The sequence below is a fragment of the Manacus vitellinus genome, unplaced genomic scaffold, assembly GCF_001715985.3.
Source record: "Manacus vitellinus isolate BGI_N305 unplaced genomic scaffold, ASM171598v3 scaffold_0_pilon, whole genome shotgun sequence".
Lineage (NCBI taxonomy): Eukaryota > Metazoa > Chordata > Aves > Passeriformes > Pipridae > Manacus > Manacus vitellinus.
This window is the reverse complement of record NW_021938789.1, coordinates 18599740-18623199: the sequence shown is the minus strand read 5'-3', so window position 1 is coordinate 18623199 and position 23460 is coordinate 18599740. Positions and strand designations below refer to the sequence as shown.

Genomic DNA, 23460 nt, shown 5'->3' with positions numbered 1-23460 from the left:
GGCATTTATCCTGAAAAATACAAACACTTCAGCCAACTATTTAAGTAGCAGTACTTAAAACAACAGTTTTCACCTAATCTGTGAAATGTTATTTGCTACTAGAATAGAAAACAGATCAATAAAGCAAGGGGAAAGGGAAAATAGAGAAAATTGTTTCTATCATTATGCTAGTGAACAGATTCTGTTTTAAGTAACCACATACCTTACTGCTGTAATGACACATACCATATTGATAAAATGACAGGCCCTTGGCACGAGCACTCCTGCGAATTTCATTTATAGCAACAAGAAGGGTAGCTGAAACAACACCAAAGTTGTTGCTGAAAATGGTTAGAGGCAAAAAGACTTGTTTCCATTTTGAAGAGGAATTTCTCTTTATGTCATAGCAACAGATCATCAAGGAAGCTCTGATTATTGATAACTTTGAATAACAACAAAGCATAGTTACTATCTTTTCTATGTGTCTCCATACAAATCAGAACAGTTACATTCTCTGATAGTTTAATACAAAAACGGCACTCCATGTCTACTTTCCAAATTATGTGTTCTTTGACTTATTATTATATAGACATTTAAGAAAAAAAAAAATGCTTTCCCACTTTTTTTTGTTTGATTACAACTATTTCCAACAGAGTTCAAAACTTCACTGTGTAAACAAGGATCAATTATTACTGTAATGACTCACACAGTAATCTTAAGAAATTACAAATATGTAAATAGAAATATTTCTTGAAACTGCATACCTCCTTCAGATACCAATGACCCTGCTAAAATGCAGTATGCCTGTATGGAAAAAAAAATTATTATGTTATATGCATATTTGTACAGATCTCTTCATCACAGACTACCTAAACACAGCATTTCAGAACCTCTGTGCCGTGTAATTGTCCCTAAACAGAAGGAAACCAACAATATTTGCATTATGCAATATAGTGCAATAGGAAAGGAGGACCTCTTGGGAGGTATGAAGGAAGATGCAGGGCTTAAAGAACACTTTTGCTGCAAGATCAGCTGTAGTTTAACAAGGTTTTTTTTCTTAAAACATATTCTCATTAAGGGTGGTTTGAGTTAACTGTGTTGGGATTCAAACTGACTCAGAAAGAGAATTTCAGACTATGCTATTATTTTTTATTAAGTCACTTGTTAAATACAATACCAAACAAGATTAGCTTACCCAGAGAAGAGATTCTACAGGATGAGGGTGGAGTAAACCTATGATCCCATGATACCAAGAAAGTCCTGCACCCATCATGAAAATGCCTACTCCACTAATCAGGGAGGCAATGTAGCGCATGTTTGTGAAACCATACCTAGATGAAAACAAAGGAAGTGATTTAGGAATATAAGATTCTGTATCTCTGCAAACATACCTCAAAGTTTTTCTACTAATTTTCACATCTTAAATTATCATCATATGACTTGGCATCTATTTAAGACAAAGCTACTAAATCCCAATCTAATTCAAGGGGGAAAAAAAAGCCACTTGAAAAAGGGATCTCGTACATGCAAGAACATCAAGCATAGATATTCTCCTAAATTGTTCTTAAATAGCTGAATTGGGTCTTGTGCAGAGATTGAGAATTTTACAACTGTAAAAAAAACAAAACAAACAAAAAAAACAACAAAAAAGCCCTAAACCCCACCAACATTCATGTCAGTTTTACATGCTAATGAAATGCTACTTCTAAATGAGAACTCTAGCCTTGTAGGTGGCTGGTCTACATAATTTATAATGCTAATTTAAAGGAAATAAATCGTATACATCTTTCAGTAGTAGATAACTAGGGACATTCAACACTTGCAGTTTTTAAGAGCACAGTTCTAAGTGGGAAGAGTTAAAGCAGTGTACCTTTATTCTTTTTTTCCTGTATTAACTGCTACTACAAACAATACACTTCTTTAGCCACATTTAAGAAACCAGTATGTTGTTCTATTGACTATATTGAGAAAGAAGGGAAAGAAGTGAGACAGAGGAAGGAGATACAATGAATATGTGGAGAAATTTAAGATTTAAATGTTTCAAATTTTAATGATGCTCTTAATGAAAAAAAGTTTAACTAATTCTGTAAATTAGATGTATTTTTGAACTAGTGTTTACAGGATGAATGACTTGTCCAAACATATGAAGTATAAACCAGGTCAACACCAAGAAAATGTCATGGAGAATATAGCTTATAATTTTCATGAAGATGTAAGAACTTATCAAGTAATATCCCTATTACTCAGATAAAAACAAAGAGCAGTTTAAGTCAAATACATCTCCTTATGGTAGGAGTAATTTGCCTTGCAGCAAAGCTCTTGTTAAAAAAAGGAAAAGGACAGTAATTTTTATTTTTTAAAAAATCCTGTGATTCACATGAACAGTGTTTAGATCTATTCACTGGAAGAGGTAGAAGAGCCCAGAACAACTTAGAGAAATAATGTCAATTAAAATAAAACATAGCAAAAGCATACCACAAAAAACAAAACAAAACAAACTACACATGCACAAAGCCACTGAAGCTACAATTACAACTCCTGAAGCATGGGAGAAAACCCTTTTCTTATTTTATCTATTGTAAAATCAGAAACAAAAAATTTCTGAAATGACACAAAACAGCAGATTAAAAAGAAAAAAAGTGATGCAAAAACAAGAACAGATCTTACTCCTATATATAGTTAACAAAATCTTTATTTACTCAAAAAGCTTACGGATGACTAGGGTCAGGTGTCCTTGCAGACTGACTGATGCCCAAAGCTAGCAATGCCTATACAGGACAAAAGGAAAAAGACTTTGTTAAAAAAAACCTGAACATGAAAATAAATTAGAAACATTCTATATCAACTGAACTTCAGAGATAAAGGCAAATGCAATTTCTTGACCTGCATATATGTTTTGTTATTGATATTTTACTAGAGTTGGAATATAATCCTCAAAATCTGTCATCTAAATATACCACCTCCAAGAAATTGTTAGTTATACCAATAAATATAATATATATGCAATTACATGGTGTGTGTATATATAATTACTGTTAATTATAATTTTAGAATTGCAACTAAAAGTGAACATTACATGCAATCAAAAGTGTTGTTGCTGTGCTTCAATGTGAAGGAATGAGGTTTCTCAGGGAACAAAGTTGTTTAAATAAATCCCTCTTGAAGAGAAATTATATTGAGATTGTGGTGTAGCATGGTGATGACATACTACATTTAAAGCATCTACTTTACACAGCAGGTTTTTGCAGTCTATTTTTAAGGAAGACAAAAAAAATCTTGCTATCTAAATTACCTATCTGCAACATATTTAATTCGGCACGTATTAAGCTACTGATGCAGTAAGTTATAAATCTATACCTCAATTTTGCAAAGCATGTGTTTTGTTTCAGGACTATGAATTACTGAAACATAATAACAAGTATTAAAACTTAGACACTTTAAGTAGCAGCAGCAAGGTGCTTTGAGGAAGCAAGGTGTCTCCTGTGTTTTTCCCAAAACCACATACTCAAATATTTGGGGGAAAAAAAAAAAAACAAACCACATTTCAGTGGAACATCCCTTCAGCATATATAATACCACTATCAAGCTTGATTCACCTATAAATTGACACACTTGGCCACTTCAAGGCTGGTCTCCCCGTAAATTTAAGTACTAGCAGTTGAGTTAGTAGCACCCCATCTTCACTTTACATCTGAACAGCTGAAAGGTTGTGTAAAAACAACAAACAAAATGTGAGTCCTCAACTCAGTCTTTCTGGATACAGAAGCATACTAGGTCCAACCCAAGCAAAAAGGTTGCTGAAACTATTCTAATATGCTCTTCAAGATATTCAGTTTGCTCTAAGGTCCCATATACTCCTCAAATTTGCATTTTAGTAGTCACAAGTTACCCAAGGACTCCTCTTGCTTGAGCTGCAGGAGGGTTTCAGTCACTCATCTTTAAGGGTTGGGTTTTTTTGTTTCCAAAGCCTCGCTATATCAAACACTGCAACAAGACAGATTCTTACCACAATGGGAGAAGGGAAAATTTCAAGGTCTCACAACATATGCTTCAAGCATATCATAGAAAACAGTGGAAGAAACATTAATTTTATCTCTGCACACTAATATTATGTGCCTAATTCTGAGTTTGCCACACCACTTATCAAAGTAAACATGCCAAATATGTGGCTACTTGTGCTGTGAGAGGCTGATAAGGTAATCAAGGAACAGAAAAAGAAACCAAGATGCTCGAATTCTCATTATTCTACCAAGAGATGACTAAGTAACAAGTTTGTCATTGTATTATAATAACTGACAGAAGTATTTTGAATTAACATTTAACCAAAATATTAACCAAAATAAGAAAGAGAGACACTTTGTACATCATCTTAGTTTCACATTCCACTCATGAGCCATGAAGCAGCTGAGTATAGTTCTGCTTACTGCAACTCCTCTCTTTCAACATATTTCTAAAAAAACTTCAAAATCTACATTCTGACTTGTCTTGTTTTTACATTAATGCAAATTAAAAACCATCCAATTTTTATTTTTATTCAAGTGCAATACAGCTACTATAAGGATCTTTCTTTATTCCTGAAAATTATTACAAGTACAGAATGGGAAAAAATACTCACCTGGTTACATGTGTCTGCTAAAGAATGTATGGCTTCTGAAAACATACTTGCAGAACCCGTGTAAACCCAAGCAAGTAGCTTAAAGAAAAAATTCAACCCATTTCTGGAAACAAGAGAAGAAAAAAGCTAAAGAACAACAGAATATTTGGTGTTTAATATTTTCAACAAAACCACAAATGCTGTATGCATTACCTGCCAGAAAGTGGTAAACCCAAATATCAGTTTAATCATTAGAGACCTGTACAGATAGACAATGCATACAGATTTTCTGCATGGTTACTGTTAAAAACACCCTTTCAGCTAAACATGATAAGGTGTTGAGTTTATCTGAAGGTCCATTTCAGTTGTGCGGCTCACACCTGTTGAGATGGCACAACAGGCACTCAGCTGGTATTTTATTTCACCCCTACAAATTCCAAAGTTGTGAAGGAATTTTATATCCTAGAAATCTAATTCTTATTTGAACCTTAGCCACACTAGGGTTTTCAGATGTTGGGCCCAGCAAAATCAATCTGTTAATGATGTCAAGTACGTTGTGATAGGACAGAAAGATGAAGAATGCTACACAGGAAATAATTACAAAAAACATAGTGGGTCTACAGAGCCATTAAGGCTATTCAGTGTTCCATGTTTGACTAGATATTCACATGAATAACAATACAAAAAAGTCAGTTTTAAAACAAATTCAGCACTGTATTTGAAAATAATAAGCCCTATGAAAGCCTAAATTCTGCTGAAGAAATACCACAGCAGAGAAAAAAATAATCCAAACCCAGCAGATTCTGAGAAGGCAGCTAAAATACTCTGAACAGATTTGAAATGAAGTTATCTTTTACACCAGTGACCACCAATTCAGAAAGTATTTTCTCTGTTGTACTGCACTGAACTGACTGATTTAGCTACCTCATTTCTATCTGCATGGAAACTGAACAGAACACAGATCAAATCTACTAAAGGTTGAAAGATTTATTGTAAAGTTTTGGACATTGTGCCATGAAATACTAAAACCAAAAAAAACAAAACCCCATGATTCATTAGATAAAATTCTATACAACTGTTTATAACTGTAAGTTATAAACAAAGTCCACTTAGGAGGCAGACATTCACCAGCAAAATGAGGGGAGGATTGTTGAAACAGTACATATCTTCAGAAGACCTGTCAATTTTAGCGTAAAGTCTAAATTTAGTTGGTAACTTTAAAATATACCGATACGTAAACAAAATCAGCCTTTCTTTGAAAAGAAATACACAAATGCAAAAGTAGGTCAAAATCAATTATACAAATCAAGTTTCCCAACTTCACAATTTCAGTTATAATTGCAACAAATTCAAATAAACCTATTCTGACGGAACTGTAAACTTGAAAAAATTAAAGGGCATTAATACTTGCATTTGCAGATCTATCATTCCAAATTTGTTTCAAAGATAACCATCTCATAACTCCAAGATGAATATGTGGTACATGAAATACAGAGAATTGAGAAATATATATAGGGAATTGTGCCATCATGTGACTGCCCATTTTTTATACTCTTATCTCACAGCATATATCTTATCTCATTAGCCATGATGATCTCACAGCATAAGATACTGATCTAGACGGACGTGGTGTGATTAAACATCTCTGTCTAGGTACATGAAATATTTAGACTTTTGAAGAAACAACAGTAAAAAAATAAATGTCAGAATTTAAAAAAAAACAAAAACCTGAAATTATTCAGATCCATCACGAAGCTATGGAAAAAAAATCTTCTATTTAGGCCTTGGATTTGATAAATAAAAACACTTATTTCCAAAGAAGTGGTAACATTACTAACATACTTCGCCACCAGTATTTTTTAAAAAATATTATATGCCTTGCAAACTTTGTACTGCTTAAAAGGTAAAGCATTAGTGTGACAGTGAAATCACTTCAACAACACCAGACTCTGGAGAATGTTTTGCTAGTAACAGATTTGATAAAAAACATTACCCTCCTGTATTTCTATAACAGAGCTACAGAGTTCCCCCTCACACACCGAATTCTATTCACAACATAGAGCATTCCAGTGCAGCTGGTCTATACTTTCACACACAGATTCACAACTCTGCTTTCAATTGAACCACATTTCATCCTCACTGGGGAAGGCTGAAGTTTGTTAAAAGTCTACCAAATCATTCCAACTGAAGAAGTTAAGACAGATTGGGCTTTCTTGACACAAAGCCAGAAACCATTAAAAAGAAGACCAAGACCACCAACAAAGGAGCACTGATGGTGGCCTTGACTTAAACCTCTGAAAAGTCATCAGGTATTTGAGGGCCAAGAGTCACTTGAACTTCTAAAAAAGCTCCACAAAAAGGTGTCTGAGCAACACAACAGTCTCTACAAACATCTGCTGGCCTGGTTGCCAGGCATTCATGTATAAAAATACCTAATCATCCAAAAGGTATTTTTGCTATGTTTATAGCAATGCCCTACCTACAGAGCAAGAGGACGGGTCTATTTTCTCTATATCATTATAAGAAACAGAAAGAGGTAGAAATGATCACAACACCCCCTCTTTTTTTTCCATTAGAAACATCTGTACTAGCAATTCTTACATGTTTTTAACTTAGAAGGCTCTGAACAGTTACTAGTAGAATACTCAATAAAGTGGGAGGTTTTCAGTCAAGCGAGCTTTGAATTTTAACTCCCCAAGTAAAAGAATATAGTTTTGTAGGACCTTAAAAAGTTACTTCCTGCTCAAATTCGTTTTGTTTCCTGTGCCAAAACAAGCATTTTCCTCTGTTAGTATTTTGCTTTCTTATATCAACAGTGTCTTAGCAAATAAATAGCTTTTATAAAAATAATTTATTTTAAAACTATAAGGTTTCATGGCAAATAAGTTTTAGTCATCATTTCCTGAGAAAAATTTAACACACTTCTCCCTATTTCATGCCAGATAGTCTCTGTGAACATTTGCTTTACATTAGTTTGTTTCATTCAAACTTTTAAAACATGTGAAAGGGAAAAAGCTCCTAAAATATCCCTTTTTCAATTAGAGAAGAAAGGAGTTAAATAACAGCATAAAGAGAAAAGTGAATTCTTTTCTGTTGGTTATGCAGAAGACTGTTTCAAATGTATGAAAATCTTCCTCTCAAGAAGGAACAAGAAAAAGAGGACAGCTTTACTGTCCCTTCCTGTCCTTCAAAATTTTACTTTAATAAACTTTAATCTCCAACTCAAAAAAATCTGCTCTTTTCGCATCAGACATTTATTCAATACCTGATCTGTATATATATTGATGAATGTATTCACATGAACTCTCCCATCAACAATGAACAAACAAATCTATTAACTTCAGTTACAGACATACAGATATCTTTATCTTAAATACACACACTGTTCCTATTTCCAGGAGAATAAAAATAAGTTGCTTTATACTTGCATAAACAAAATAGTTTTTCTACTTACATGCAAATAGCTACCATTACCACCTTCCCTGGTCCCTTGAAAAACATAGTTGCTGTACTGGAGCGTGGCTACATAAAGAAATAACAGATTATTAAACAACTAAATCTTGACCTCATGAGACACCTACCACACAAATTATTAAATAAAAAACTTTGCAATGCCCTGTATTGCAGAAGTGAAGCTACAATCCTTGAAGACAACTAATTCTCTACTGAATGTTCAGCCAAACTGCAGTTGGGTCTTATATATTTCAACAGATGGACGGCTATAAAATAAACAACCAGCAAAGTCTCCAGCAGAGGCCACTGCAGCCATAAGGCCAGGCACCAGCTGTGCAGCAGAACAATTATGAAATCATTCCACACAGCAGAGCACCAGGATCTCAGGCATGTATCTGCTTAAGCAAAGCAGAAGGGACAGTAGTGCATAGCCAAAAGTATTAATCTTTTGGGGTCCTTTCTTTAAGAAACTTATTTAATTTCTTTAAATTAACAATATATTTGCTATAGATATTAATAGGTTATAAATGAAATCACAAGTATAGCTACAATTTTGATAAGAAGCCAACCGGAAAAAAAAAAACTTACTGGTGGTTTACACTGTCACAGTAGGAACCCGTCTAAACTGTCATCATAACACTTACTACTGCATTACAATCAGAGATGGATCTGGTATATTACAATGCAAATAAATGTTCCTATAATATTCAGTTAGTTAAGCTTATGCAACCATTCAGAAATTTTCCTTCAAAAAGTGTCATAGTACATGTCATGACACTTTTCTAGCCAAAAACTTGTAAGCATCCTTACCTTAGTATTTCCAAAGAACTCCCTGTATTCCCACAACAGCCTTTGGTTTCTAAATAGATCTGCAATACAAAATTATCATCATAAATATGTACTAGTAACCAGTAGTTTCAGGAATTTAAGTCTACTTTTTTTATGCAGCAGCCAACTTCTAATAAGAGCTACATGATCTATCTTAAGTGTAAAAAAATTTCTCCTTTGGTATTGTTAATTAGAAACACACATTGTTATACACTCATGCAAAATGCCAAATACAATGTTATGATCCTATACACTGTTGCCATTTATACCAACAAAGGATGATGCACAGAAGGAAAAAACTCAGAATACACTTCACCAAATTCAGGTATCTTATTTATATCCAATAATTATTTTGCAGGTCAATAAAAATTTTGAAGCTACTGACTGCATCTCAGTACAAACACATACTGATAGTTTAACAGGTGCCTGCAGTTCTAATCTTTTTACTGGAAGGGTGTTCCTATGGCACAACTGTTTTAAAGAAATTGACAGGACCTCTAATTTTAAGGCGTACAACTTCACTAAGTACCTTGAAGCAGCATTGCCTCTCCTGTGATTTTAACTGACTAGACAGATCCAAATACATTAAAAAGTACTGATTTGACTGTATCTGTTATTGGTAATACCAGCACAGGTAAAAACAATAATATTAAGTAAAAAAAGACAATTTGGGGGTATTTCTCCCCTTCTGAAACACAAAGGCAAGCTGAATTAATTTTAGAGGAAAAATAAATAAGTAATGGTATGGTATAGAGATTTGGATCAGTTTTAAGTATTTTCAAAATTCTAAATCAGAAAAAAAATGCAAACTCACTGAAAATGTAAACTATCATCTAAAAATTGAAAGCCCCCCCAAAAGAGTATGACTATAGATCTCAACTGAAGGTATATTCTTGCTATAGCACAAAGATGATAAATTGTAAGATAGTAACAGACTGTATCTGCATAGATCATAACATGTTATTCTAACATTATGCTATAAAACCTAATAAGCAATTGCTAATTCCCAATGTAGATGTTCTCAGGGAAATAACACACTATCTGGTGGATTTCCAACAATCATACTTTGTTGTTTACATTTCAAGTTATTTGAAAACTCTGTACTCACTTTCTCTGTACTTGATCTCTGCCTCTTTACGCCGTTTTCTTTCTCTGGCAAGAGCCTCTGGACTACCCCAAACTTCAAGAGACCTGAATGAAATAAAAGTAACTTAACAATGGTCCTCTTCATGCAACTTTTTTTTCAGTTTGACTACATTAAAAATGCCTTTCCTAAAGCAGAACAAAGTACTCTTTCTGATAAGAACCCCCGCAGACTACAGTACACAATAAAAAGCTCAGCAAGAGGGGGTTGAATACAAGCACAAAAACATACCCTCCAATTTTATATAATATAATTACATAACAATGTAATTATTACAATAATTAGGACACAAAATCTGTTCATATAGAAAATAGAAAACATTATTTCCCTTTCACATTGCACACCTAACTTTTGAAATTTTTTTTCCTCTCTCTCTCTCTCATTTAATCCATTTTAAATAATTCAAACATTTTCCTTCATAAAAATGCTCTTACTTTGCCTCTACATCTGATCTCAGGTATACGGTGAAAGTCTCAGTGTCATCATGGGGACTTCGTCGTTTAATTTTCCTCAGCTGGTCTAAATCACTAAACAAAGTGGACAAAGAGTTTAGTGCAGGAAAAGGTTCATATTATTCTAATTTGACTTTTATATCTGGGTGATGTTCCACAATTTTGATATTACTAATCTGCTATACACAAAAAGTGAAGTTGTTAACTTCTGTCAAAAAGAACATATATACCACATGAAGCAAGTGATCTCCATGATACTACTGAAAACTATTGTGTTTTTCACATCATGTCCACACACCATGAAATACTATACACTGAAGACAAAGTAGTAACATTAAATAATAAAACATCCAATAAATTATCTGCATGTAACTGATAATGTGCACAACAAGAGGGTTAATGAATTAGCTAGACAAGAGGGTTAATGAATTAGCATCTCTAAACAGGCGTCAGAAGTCATGTGACAAGAAAAGTTAGGAAATTTAACCCCAAAACCTACACACACAGCACAAGCTGCAAAAGGCTGAAGGTAACAAAGCTACTTCGGGAAACAAATTAATTTCCTGGGCTGGCTAACACATTAGGTCATCTACACTGAAAAGCATTAAGGATTTTTTTTTTTAAAATACAACAGAAGATCTAACTTTTAGCCCCACAAATTATCTAGTCCTTTTTTCTTTTTTTTTTTCTTTATTCTTATCCCTTTTGGTCAATCCAGCAAAACTTTAACTAGTTATGATAAATATAATGCAGAAGACCAACCATTATTTGTCACTGTATCCTTGGCAAAGACTAATTATAGTGACACACAGTAAAAGTAAAAAATGGGGAGGAACAGCAACAGCACAAAAGTTATAAACAAAGCTGCTACCCCTTTAGATTTAATATGGGTCACATACATAACGTGTATGAAATCTGACAGACACCTCACCTAAAACAATACTCAGTAAACCTGCTGGCAGGTATGGCATGTAGTAAAAGGCAGTAAACATGAATCAAGTAACAATAGTTAGGTTACAGCAAACCAAATTATATTTTATTCCAAATTACAGACCTCACGTAACATGAAGTTTCCACTGATCTTTTAGAGATGTTCACATCAAACCATCATGACCCCAAAATGCTGAATCGATTTATTTGACATCCCTCCCATAAAGCTGCTCTAGGAGTTGGTCTCCCCCCAATTAGATTTATGGTCATATAAGTACAAATAAATTACTTTACGAAGCAACTATCAAAACATGCAAATTCAATGCAGGCTCCTAATCCACTGTAACACTAAGTAAAAAAGAACTAACTTCAGCCACTTAAAATTATGTATACCACAAAAACACTTAGAAAAAGTTGCCATGCCAAATCACTCTACAATCACAATTACTTTTGTTGCACATATGAACAAATATTCAGAATTTAAATTTCAACTCAAACTCATCATACCCATCATACCTGGACTTAAGACAAAATTCATTTATTGCTCTGACTCCAGTGATGAAGTTATTTTGGGTGTATTTTGGTCCGTACTCTCTTTTTTTAAGGACTGCTTTCACTTAAAAACAGAAACAGATAAGCAAGTTAAATCATTCATGAAAACTATGGCAGAAACTTCAAAAACCAATTCAGTCTAGTCTCATACCTCGAAGGTGACATGTGAAAAACAATGCTTGCCAGTGATACAGAAATCTACAGAGAAGAGAAAGGAATCTTCCTCATTGTGGAAATGAGTAAGAGTAGAATGATTTATCTCCAAAAATGCTACTTGTTCAGTTGTAGTTCAGGATGCTCAAGCATTCCACATACCTAACTGCCACTGTCAGCTACTTCTCCAACTTCAACGTCGGAGATGGTGCTTGGCTACACAGGTAGCATTTAAATAAGGCAATTTGGAAACCTCTGCTCTAGCAACTGAAATAGCAACAGATAGCTGCATTTCAATTTTTTCCAATACTTAACCAATTCCACCTTCTGCAAATCAGATTTTTGACCTTTGCAGACCATACAGAGAAATGAGACAGACTGTATGTGTCATTGTTCTCAACTATTACTTTCAAAATTAGTACACTTACCATTGGGCATTTATAGTAAAAACATATATTCTTTATTTATACTTCTCTGTATGTCTAGAAGATGTACTTTTATCACATCAGATTTTCATGCACAAAGAAAAGAATACCACACATATTTAGAAAAATTATAAACAGAATTTTAAATTTATGCCATAACTTCATCTTATTTTCAAATGTAAGTCACTATACACTCACATCTATTAAAAACATTATGCTTATTGGAAGAAGAGTTATGTTTTCTGACGGATATAACATCACAGAACACAACTGAAAACAAAAAGCTCAAATTCTACCCATGAGAAGACTTTAGAGCATGCACGAACTTCCTGCATATCACAGGACTGATATGATTTCTCTAGGTAGTCCAGAACTACTACCTATGTCACAGGATAGTTAGAGAAAGATACTGCTTCTAAAGACTTTGAGAAAAGACAATGTAGAACTCCAGGAAAAAATACTATTGAGTTTTGAAACCTTACTGGCAAAATGTATTGCTTGACACTCAACAATGCACTAACAGTACAGGTATTAATATTTATCATAATAATCTGATTTCTCTCATCCAGTTTGAACTTGAACAATTTTTTAAGTACCTGAGTAATCACATTCATCCCCCAATGCTCCTGAGTGAAAAGTGACAAAAAAAAAAAAAAAAACTTTGAGATTTCCTAAAAACAGTCCCTCATTCACTAAGGTTAGAACAGGGTGAAAATATTTAATCAAGAATGCTTCCTATCTTTTCTTATTTAAAACAAATACACACCCAAATCGTATTAACCTTACTAAAAAGTAACTTGTGAATTTATCAAACACTTATTAACCCATCTTTCAGAAACAAAGGTAAATTTCACTAAGATAAATTACTATAATTGTACATTGCAGAATATCTCAATAATCCTACTCCTAAATTCCAATAACTGCATAAAACTCACAATAAATGTGGGGGAAAAAAATCCATTTGGTATTTCCAAGAGAAAGACAAAGCTCAATAAAAGATGATGTAAATAAAACACTTAGAAAAGCACAGTTTTTTAAGATCCTTTAAAATGTAATGGTCTTAATAACATTTGGATCAGAGCACCATCTTAAGATTAGAATTCCACTTCCTAGGCATTATCAAAATCCTTAACCTAAATGTTGTTCCTTGTGCATCTATAATCTACAGAAGGAAAACTCTTCTTACTAAAAGATATATCTATTTTCACAACAATTTCACAGTAATTTCTCCTATCTACCTTGTATTATCCCCCTGCATGCAACTACGTGACAATAAACCTAAAGAAATAGACATAAAGCATGTAGACAAAAGTGCACAGAAAATATACATAGACACTGATAATGTTAGGAAAAACTATTATTATTTGATGTTTCTTTAAATTTGAGAAAGATGGAGGACTTTGGAAGGACTTTTGATACACAAAAGGCTAGGAGTGATCAAAAGCAAGTTTTAATAGCATAATTCTCACAACATAAGAATAGAAACTATCGAAATAAAGATGGAATGAAATCAAGTCATGACAAATTAAAAACATGAAAGTTATGTTCTTATTTTACCCACTTACATTTTTAAACAATGTAACTGAAGACAAAAGTATATATTTTTGCTTGTATTGGGTTTGCATGGCAAGGTTTGGTAGCGAGGGGTTGCAGGGGGGGCTTCTGTGAGAAGCTGCCAAAGCTGCCACTGTGTCTGACAGATCCAATGCCAGCTGGCTCCAGGACAGATCTGCCCCTGACCAAGGCTGAGCCCATCAGCAACAGTAGTAGCACCTCTGGGATAATGCATTTAACAAGGGGAAAAATACATCCGGCACAATGGCAACTCCAGCCAAGAGAGAGGAGTGAGAACATGTGAGAGAAACAGCTCTGCAGACACCAAGGTCAGTGCAGAAGGAAGGGGTGCTCCAGGTGCCAGAGCAGAGGTTCCTCTGCAGCCCATGGTGAAGAACCACAATGAGAGAGGCTGTGTCCCCGATAGAAGACGTAACACTGGAGCAGTGGATGCCCAAAGGAAGCTGTGACCCTGTGGGAAGCCCACACTGGAGCAGGCTCCTAGCAGGACCTGTGGCCCCACGCAGAGGGAAGTCCACACTGGAACAGGTTTACTGTCAGGATTTGTGACCCCAGGGGGTCCCCACATTGGAGCAGCCTGTTCCTGAAGGACTGCACCCCATGGAAGAAAGACCAACACTGCAGCAGCTGATTAAGAACTGAGGCCTGTGGGAAGGACTCAAGATGGAGAAGTTCTTGGAGGACTGTCTCCCATGGAGGGACCCCACATTAGAGCACGGGAAGAGTGTGAGGAGTCCTTCTCCTGAGGAGGAAGAAGCAGCAGAGACAATGCATTATGAACTATGCCCAGCTCCCAGTCCCCATCCCCCTGCACTACTGGGGGTGAAAAGGCAGAGAAACTTGGGAGTAAGATTAATTCCTGGGAAGGAGGGAAGGACTGGGGGAAGGTGTTTTAAGATCTAGTTTTCATTTCTCACTACTGTACTCTGATCTGACTGGCAATAATTTAAACTAACTTTCCCCAAGTCAAATCTGTTTTGCCTGTGACAGCGCTTGGTGAGTGATCTCTCCCTGTCCTTATCTCAAGCCATGACCCTTTCATATATTTTCTCTCCCTTGTCCAACTGCAGAGGAGAGTGATAGATCAGTCTGGGTGGCAATCTGGTGTCCAGCCAGTGTCAAACCCACCACATTACTACAGACACAAACGGGAATATTACAGGACTCAGATTAGGCATTTCCTGTGGTCAAAATATATTTAGAAGCAACACTGATTAGATTAACTCAGTACTAAGAAAGAACAGACGAAGACTTAGAACAAGGAACAGGGGAAGATCAAGTATTCAGCTTAGCCACATTAAGTCTGAGATGGTGAATGGACATGCCTAAAAACATGCAAGGAGAACAGACCATGATAACAGATGAGAAAATAAATCAGTCTTTTCCTGATAAACTCTGAGCTTAAATGAAACAATTAAAAACAAACACAGAAGAGTGAGTAATTAGAAGGAATACTCCTATATTTGCATTTTCAGGAACCCTTTTTAAACAAATGGGTATCAAACAAATCTGACATACAAATGTGTTTTAAAAATGTTATTCACGTAACTTCTTTACCCAATTGAAAAAGAACCACAGTTTCCTTACATGCTTTTTTGACTACTAGTAAACAGCAGCAAAGCTTCAATGCAGTAAACATTTCTTTACCTTTTACTTGAATTGGTTGTTTAGGTGAAGACTGCTTTTGACTTGCATTGGTTGTATCTTGTCCTGTAAAATAAAAGTAAAGATCACTGTAAATATGGAAGTAAAGACTTTCATTGACATAACAACATAAGAATATATCTTAATATTGCTTTTCACCCTGACCATTAAAATATATTTGGTAGATTTCCAACATTTAAAACTCTCAAAAGACAGAAACAGTAAAAAAAAAAAAAATTAGACATTTAATACAGCATTGATCAATAGACTCCTAGCAGCTTGAAGAAGAGCACCAACTTCCAACATACTTCAGAAAGTATTCTGAATTTAAAAAAAATATTTTAACAGTGTACTTATAGTTTGGGACAAGCTTTTATAGCTTATGGCTGTATATCAGAGCGTCTCAAAGCATTCAAGCTGGGATTCAATTTTAAGGGACTGAAGCTTCTTCATTTACAAAAAGTAAGCTCCTTAAAATAGAGAATATTTAAACTAAAATCCACAACTCCTCTGTAACAAGATGGAGCTAGAATGAAAAAGTATTTTAGCTGGTTTTGAAACTTGAGGATATGATTCCATAAAAAAAAAACCAATAAAATATAATTTACAGTGGTTAATTTAATCTTAATATTTGGAAAATTATAAAATCCAGTAATTTCAGTGAGATTTCTATTTAGAAACCAGAAGTACTACTTGAAAACACAAACAAATATTGCATCCTTGTCTCATATATCTTGACACAGCTTTCAGAACAAAATTATTATAATTCTAACACATCAAACCAACATATCCACTCTTTTGTGCCCTACCGCTCTCTAACACTGGAGGTTTGCCACACATCCATAATCATTAACAAAATTAAAAATTACATCACTGAAAGTGATATAATAAAAAAATAAAGATTTTTCAAGCAGGTTAGTGTTAATTAATGTGATATTCCTAGCTTAACATGCTACTCAAAGTACTCAAAGATCAAATATTCTTGAAGGTTGGACTACACAACTATCTTTCCATCAAGGAAATTAGTTAATGCCCTAACAGCAATTGAGGACTAACCCTAATAACAATTCAAATATACTTTCTTGGAAAAATAACACATATAAATTCATGCAGCTGATCTTGTTACACAACAAATAAGGCTGCACCATAAATAAATAGCATTCTTTAAACAGTCATCTCTATTGGTTACTGTTTGACTTGAAAACAAAACTAAAAAATCCCTTTGTTGTTCCTTTACTTTCTTTTCTTACCTGGTTTAAAACACCAGACAGCTGATGTATGAAAAAAGTTTCCACTAAGACTGTTTAGGAAAAACTGAGTGGCATCGTCTTTTCAAAAAAATGTGTACAACCATTTATATCATTAAAACAAATATCACAAACACCATTTAACAAAAGATCAGGTCACAAGATTTCAGAGGGGGAAAAAAGAGGTACAAAATTATTAAGATTTATATCTATGTACATCAAGTACCCTTTTGAAGACTACCTCAGCTTATAGACTAAACAAAATCATAGTGCATCACTGAGAAAAAAAGATACGGAACACCTCAATTCACAGTCACTGTTTTTCAGACAAGTAGAGATTGATATGATAGAACCTTCAAAAGTGAACAACATTTAAGATTCACTTTTGTACTTCCAAACATGAGAAATGTAATACTCTTACCTGGCTACAGTTACTAGCTTTTAAAGACTGTTGCAAGCCTCAGGAATTTACAAGTTACTAAAGAAGGAAGGAATATCTGCTACCCTGACAATGAAGAGAAGGAAATTTTCTTTAGAAGACCACTTGGTTGAAGACAGAAGCACAAAGAAAGATAGCTCTCATTTTAAAAAGCATCTGTTATCTCTTAAGCACAGTAGTCTTCCAAGCCTGTATCTGTGCAGTCCTACAGTTAATAAGCATCAAAAATAGAGGATGCTATGATGGAGCAAGGACAATACAGTTCTGAATTTCACAAGCACCTATCAAGCACAAGATTGACAACTGAACTGAACAGCAAGGAGGGCCAGGTTATGTACAATGTATCAAATGTTTAATGTGAACAATGCAGTTCTAACAAGTGCCAGATTAGAAAGCTCTAGCAGATGAATCAGCTCAACCTTCTTTACCAGTCATTTATAGCCTGGCCTGGAGAAGCCACAACGCTCAACAGTCACATTCATTCAACCTCTATCATTAGTTCATTTCACACAACATACCTGAAATACTACCAAAAAAAATTCAAATACACAAGAAAAGTGATGAAATATGAGTAACACATTCCATTTTTTATCCCTTAAGTTATGTAAGCCTTTCAACATCCACATTTTATCCTGGCCACTTTAAATTTGATTCCTCTAAATTTAAATCCTGTAAATACCAGAATGTCAAAGAAATAAATTTCAGCATTCCTCCCCGCTTATGCATTTGAAATTCATACATAAACACCCACAAACAACAAATACTAAGAAATCTGCAACCATAATATCACACAATTGAAAGAAAAAAGTTATCACCAAAGACATTAAGTTTTTACATTTTTATAAATACTCCTTATTTTAGCTTAGTACTACCTGTTTCAGCCTTATTTAGTGTTTCTTCACGGGCTGATCTATTTGTATCTTCTGATCCAAGATCTTTTTTCTGACCATTGGATGTGTAAACTCTCACTTGACTCATCAACTGCATGGGCAGGCGATTGCATGGCAGAATATAAGACAGGCTCCCGCTTTTCATTGAAGTTTTCCATCCTAACAAAGGGAGGAAAAAAAGCTGTTTCAGACAACCATTTTAGAAGGAAAAAGAAGGAAAAGCAAAATTGGAGTATATACCATGCTTTCACTGCCTCTCTTCAAGCATCCACTTTTAAATTTCATTCTAACACTAGGGATTTTTACCCATACAATACAGTATGGATATGGATTTTTCCCAAGACCTCTGGAGGATCTTAGGATGTTTAAAAAAAAAAGAAAAAGAAAAAAAACCCAAACCAAACCAACCAACCAAAAAAAAAAAAAAAAAACCACAACAAAGCTATCTGACAAGATGGGCTTACTAATATATTAAGTCACATTATAGTCATATTGCCTCAAAATCTTTAAAAACCAAGTATTGATAAAAGAACAAATACAGACCACTACAAAACTAGTTAGTGCTGCCATTTCGTACAAACCTCTGTATGAACCACAGTTTATCAATTAAGAAAAACTGAACTGTGTGCATTACCCACTTGCTACAGAAATTACGTAGAAAAGTACACAATATTGTATAAAACACTTTCTAAAAGCCCATTGAGAAATCACCCTAGGTAGGCAATCTTCTATTTCAAAAGATTAGCCAAAAGTAGAGTTGCATGCAGTACAGACTAACCTGTATCAGCAACCAGTTTCTTTTAGGGAACACAAACACTCCTATAGAGAGGGCATATAGCTCCTCCAACTAGAAATGCAGCAGGGAAACTGGCTGCTTTGGAAAGCACTCCCCAATAGAATAATTAATTTTTTTAAATAATCAAGCAGTGCTGGTAAATCAAGTCATGCAAAGCATGACCACTCATATATGAATAACACACTGTTCACAAAAAAGGTAATATTTTTATAGAAGTGTTTATTCTGTAAAAGTCTCAAAAGCTTTCCTTTTTTTTTAGCCTTCTGCAGTACCAAGGCACCTGCACGTGTGCATGCATTGACCTGACCCCTACTGAAGGAACAATTTCACCAAAAAGGGCAGATAAGTTCTTACTGATTAACACTTGATGCAAATGGGACAAAAGCCCTGAATACTCAACTCAACACAGCTCAATGAATCAGCTTACTGGCTACGAATTTATAAAGCACTACAATAAATATATGGCACAAGATGAGCAGTGTTGTCTCCTAAGCTTTGGTGTTACTGCAGCAGTTGAAAAGGGTAAACTTCATCAGCACGTTTAGAGGACGTTTTTCTTACTCATCCACACACGCACGAAACCGTTAACGGGTATTTGCTGCAATTCGGCGGTCAGTGGCTACCAGAAGAGGGACAAAACTGGGGAGAATTCAAATGTCGTGAGATCTGTAGTCTAAAGGAAAAGCCGGGTCTCGCTCCTCATACCAACACAAACCCTGTCAGGCCGCGCTTCATTTTATGTAATTCCTGCAAACTTCGGCCCCAACACGGGCATGACGCGCCCGCCTTGCGTCAGACGGGGCTGCCACGGCCCGGCCGAGGACACCCGGGGCCCGGCCCTGCGTTCGCAACAAAAAACTTAGGCGTTTTCCTTCCTGTTGTCCAAAAATTTGGACGTTTTCCCTTCTTTTTAAAGCCGATTCGCAGAACGCAGCCAGCGCTCCCGGCCCGCCGGTGCCCGCAGCCGGGAGCACGCCGCTGCTCGGGAGGAATGCCGGCACTCGCTGTGCCCCAGGCGAGAGCGCAGCTCCATCACAGCTCCCTGCGAGCCCGGCCGGGCGGTGCGGCGGGCCGGGGGCTCCCCGCGGGACTCACGTGGCAGGACGCGGGGGCCGCGGCGCGCCGCTGGCACCGCCAGGTACAGGCGTAGAGCCGCGGCAGCCCGCCGCTGGGCGGCCAGGGCTGCATCCATGGCGCGGCCGCTCGGCAGCGGCGGCGGGCGGGCGGGCGGATGCTCATGGGACAAGGCCGGCCGGCCGGCGGCGGAGCCCCGCTGGCCCCGGGCGGCGGGTGGTAACCGGGAGGCGGCGGTGGTACCGGGAGGCCGGCGTGGTAACCGGAGGCGGCGGTGGGTAGCCGAGGCCGGCGGTGGTAGCCGGAGGCCGGCTGGTGGGCGGCGCCGTCGGCACCCGGATGTGGCGGGCGGAACTGCGGGGGCCCGGGCGGGCGGATCCCCCGCGGCCCGCGCCTGACTCACCCGCCCCGCGCTGCGCCGGGCCAGCGCCCTGACCGCGGGGAGGGCGGCTCCGCCGGGCGGGCTGTGGGAACTCGGCCCCGACCGCGCCCCCGCCTCCTCGGGAGAAGCTCCTGCTCAGGAACTACTCATTTACTGCTGCTGGTGGAGGGATAACGCCTATGGGTATGCGTAACATACGTTCTAAGTCTGCTAGCACAGCTAAAAACACGTAAGACAGTGGGGGTTTATAGGATCACAGAATCAATTAGTTGATTCAACGAGACCATGGCACTAAAGTGCTATGTCTAGTCTTTCCTTAAACATCTCCGTGGACGGTGACTCCATCATCTCCCTGGGGAGCTCATTCCAATGTCTAATCATCCTTTCTGTGAAGAAATTCTTCCTAATGTCCAACCTAAGCCTCCCCTGGCACAGTTTAAGACTATGTCCTCTTGTCCTGTGACTTGTTACCTGGGAGAAGAGAGCAACCCCCACCTGGCTACAACCTCCTTTCTGTAGATAAAGTCCCTCCTGAGCCTTCTTTTCTCCGGCCTAAACAACCCCAGCTCCCTCAGCTGCTCTTCATAAGACTTGTGCTCCACACCCTTCACCAGCTTCATTGCCCTTCTCTGAACGTAGATAACATTAAACCACATATGCTAAACTTGTTTGCATGATTTCTACGTGAAAATGAAATCCTAGCCTAAGCCCTCCATTAAAACACACTTCCTGGATCAGTGCTGATAAAAAAAGATCTGATTAAAAACAATGTCTTTCTCCAGGGAGAGTGCCCTGTGGCTGATCCTGCACTCGAGGGTTGTAAGGACTGCCTGTGCACAGCTGTGACACCTCCTCCTGCTCTGCTCACCTACAGCCTGGCTCAGGACCGTGCCTGGAATCAGTCCCGTTGGCATCAAATTACTTTTTATAGAAGTTTTTTTCAGAATAGCTTCAATACTAGTTTACATGATGCTGAGAAAATGTCTCAGGCTTCCTTGTCTTCATTTGCACCCTGGGAGGAACGTGGGAGCTAACCAGAAGTTAGCTTGGCAGGGAATTTGGATAATTAATGTACCTGATAATCCACAAAGCTTCCTCTCACTGAGGAGAGTTATAATGGCACCCGCTGTTAACACACCCAATTAAATTTTGAACAAGGTTTGCTGGCACATCTTTACCACCCAGCTACTGAGTAACATTGCCAGTGCAAGTTTTCCTAGAAGCGCAGTGGAGGCAGATCGAAGTAAAATACTTGCATGAAATAATTAACACCCATCTTCCCAGTAGTCCAATTGCAGCCATACCAAATGAATCAGGAGTATTGCAACAGATGCTGTATCATTAAGTACCAGATGTACAGCAGTGGAGTTAAATACTAAATAGACTGCAAGTTGTAAAGTAGCACAGGTGAGGTCAATTCACCTCTTTTAGTTGGGAGTCTAACATGCAGTTGATATATGTTTTGCTGGCCTCTTGTTATTTTGGCAAGAGCCTAACTGCAAAAAAAAAAAAAAGAAGAAACGTGAGGGTAAGAGTTCACTATTTTTTTTTCCCCACATAAAGATGTTTTAAAGAAGATAAAAATTCTTGAAACATTTGCAGTTCCTGTTTCTGCTATACTCCAGAAGAGATGCTAACTTTAGGTTTATCGTTTCCTCTCTAAAACCAAATGGAACTACTATTTCATATTCTTTTATCCATCAGAATAACTGAATTTGCCTTGCCTGATTTTGTTGGGGTAAATATGAAACAGGAAGAAAAATAATAAAACTGAAATGCCACAGATAGATTAATAGACACTAACATTGTGGTGGTCAATTGGGATTTACACGATCAATTGTTCTGTGTGACCCTTTATATTGACAAACACTGAAAACTGATGGAAACAAGAAACAGGCAAAAGAGCATCAATAACAGACTGTTCTGCATGGGATAGCCAAGTACATAAAGCAATTGATAATAAATTATCAAGACTCATGGCATGCAGCTGCAGCCTCCTAAGAAAAAAATATCAACCTTAATGATGAGCATCTTAACCATTAGTTATCAATCACTAGCAATGAATAGAGAAACTCTCTAAATGATAGGGTATTTTGGCACATACGAACTACATTTAACAACTTTTTGCCTGTGGCAAGGACTACTATGTACAGCCCAAGCAAATTGGTGAGATCTTGTTTTCATTCAATACAGTTGCAATTGCATCCTAAGGTTTAATTTTGAATAATGGTTATTCAATGGCTATTTTAAGCTCCTATTTCATAAAATCAAGCCAGTTAAAAAAAAGTGCAAAATCTCATTCCCATTCAAGTTGCTAAATGCTGAACTGATAAAAAAGTACTATGTCTATATACCATGCTTGTACATGGGCTTTTGTGCCATCTGAACCTCTGTCTAGGGGACAGAGGTTCCTCATATACCAGTTGCGTGAAGATCTGTGTATATTGCTCATACGAGGAAGGAGGCTGGCTACAATATCAGTCATTTCCTCAAGCCTCCTTTTGCAAAAACTCTAGAAACTTGTTGTATACAGCATATTACCTTGCCTATAAAAAATTATAAGTTTAAGTTGCCTTACCAGGTCTTCAGGAAGAACAAGGACTGTGGTAACAACCTTTTAAGATTTAGAACCTGTTTTATGGAGACACTTGAAAAGTTTACATATAACTGCTTGCAGATCAAGAAAGAGAGGTGACTGGATTGAAATATAGACCTTTGGAAACTTTTTTCCTAGTTCCTGTTTATTTAAAATAACTAAGTAACTGGCTGGATTTCTCGAGCTGATGAGAAACAGTCCATCATGATGAAATTCTCCAATATTACTGCCTAGCAAGAAATCTGTGATATGTGAAGGCTAATAAGCAGTGAAGAATTTTTAGTGTTCCTTATATGAAAAATGAAGT

The 23460-nt window shown here is 36.7% G+C and overlaps 1 protein-coding gene across 1 annotated transcript in view; it reads right to left on the bottom strand.

Annotated features, from left to right (window-relative positions):
- SLC30A9 (solute carrier family 30 member 9) overlaps nt 1-19790 on the bottom strand; it is a 33726-nt gene extending 13936 nt beyond the window's left edge. Inside the window, exons 1-13 of the mRNA XM_018068695.2 lie at nt 19663-19790; nt 18288-18464; nt 15733-15795; nt 11897-11996; nt 10433-10525; nt 9963-10045; nt 8837-8895; nt 8028-8095; nt 4595-4697; nt 2692-2747; nt 1175-1310; nt 744-783; nt 226-297 (exon numbers count right to left, since the gene is read on the bottom strand). Coding sequence (XP_017924184.1) covers nt 226-297; nt 744-783; nt 1175-1310; nt 2692-2747; nt 4595-4697; nt 8028-8095; nt 8837-8895; nt 9963-10045; nt 10433-10525; nt 11897-11996; nt 15733-15795; nt 18288-18464; nt 19663-19666 — 1054 coding nt within the window. The 5' untranslated portion in view covers nt 19667-19790. The remainder of the gene's footprint in view (nt 1-225; nt 298-743; nt 784-1174; nt 1311-2691; nt 2748-4594; nt 4698-8027; nt 8096-8836; nt 8896-9962; nt 10046-10432; nt 10526-11896; nt 11997-15732; nt 15796-18287; nt 18465-19662) is intronic.
- Between the last annotated feature and the right edge of the window lie 3670 nt (nt 19791-23460).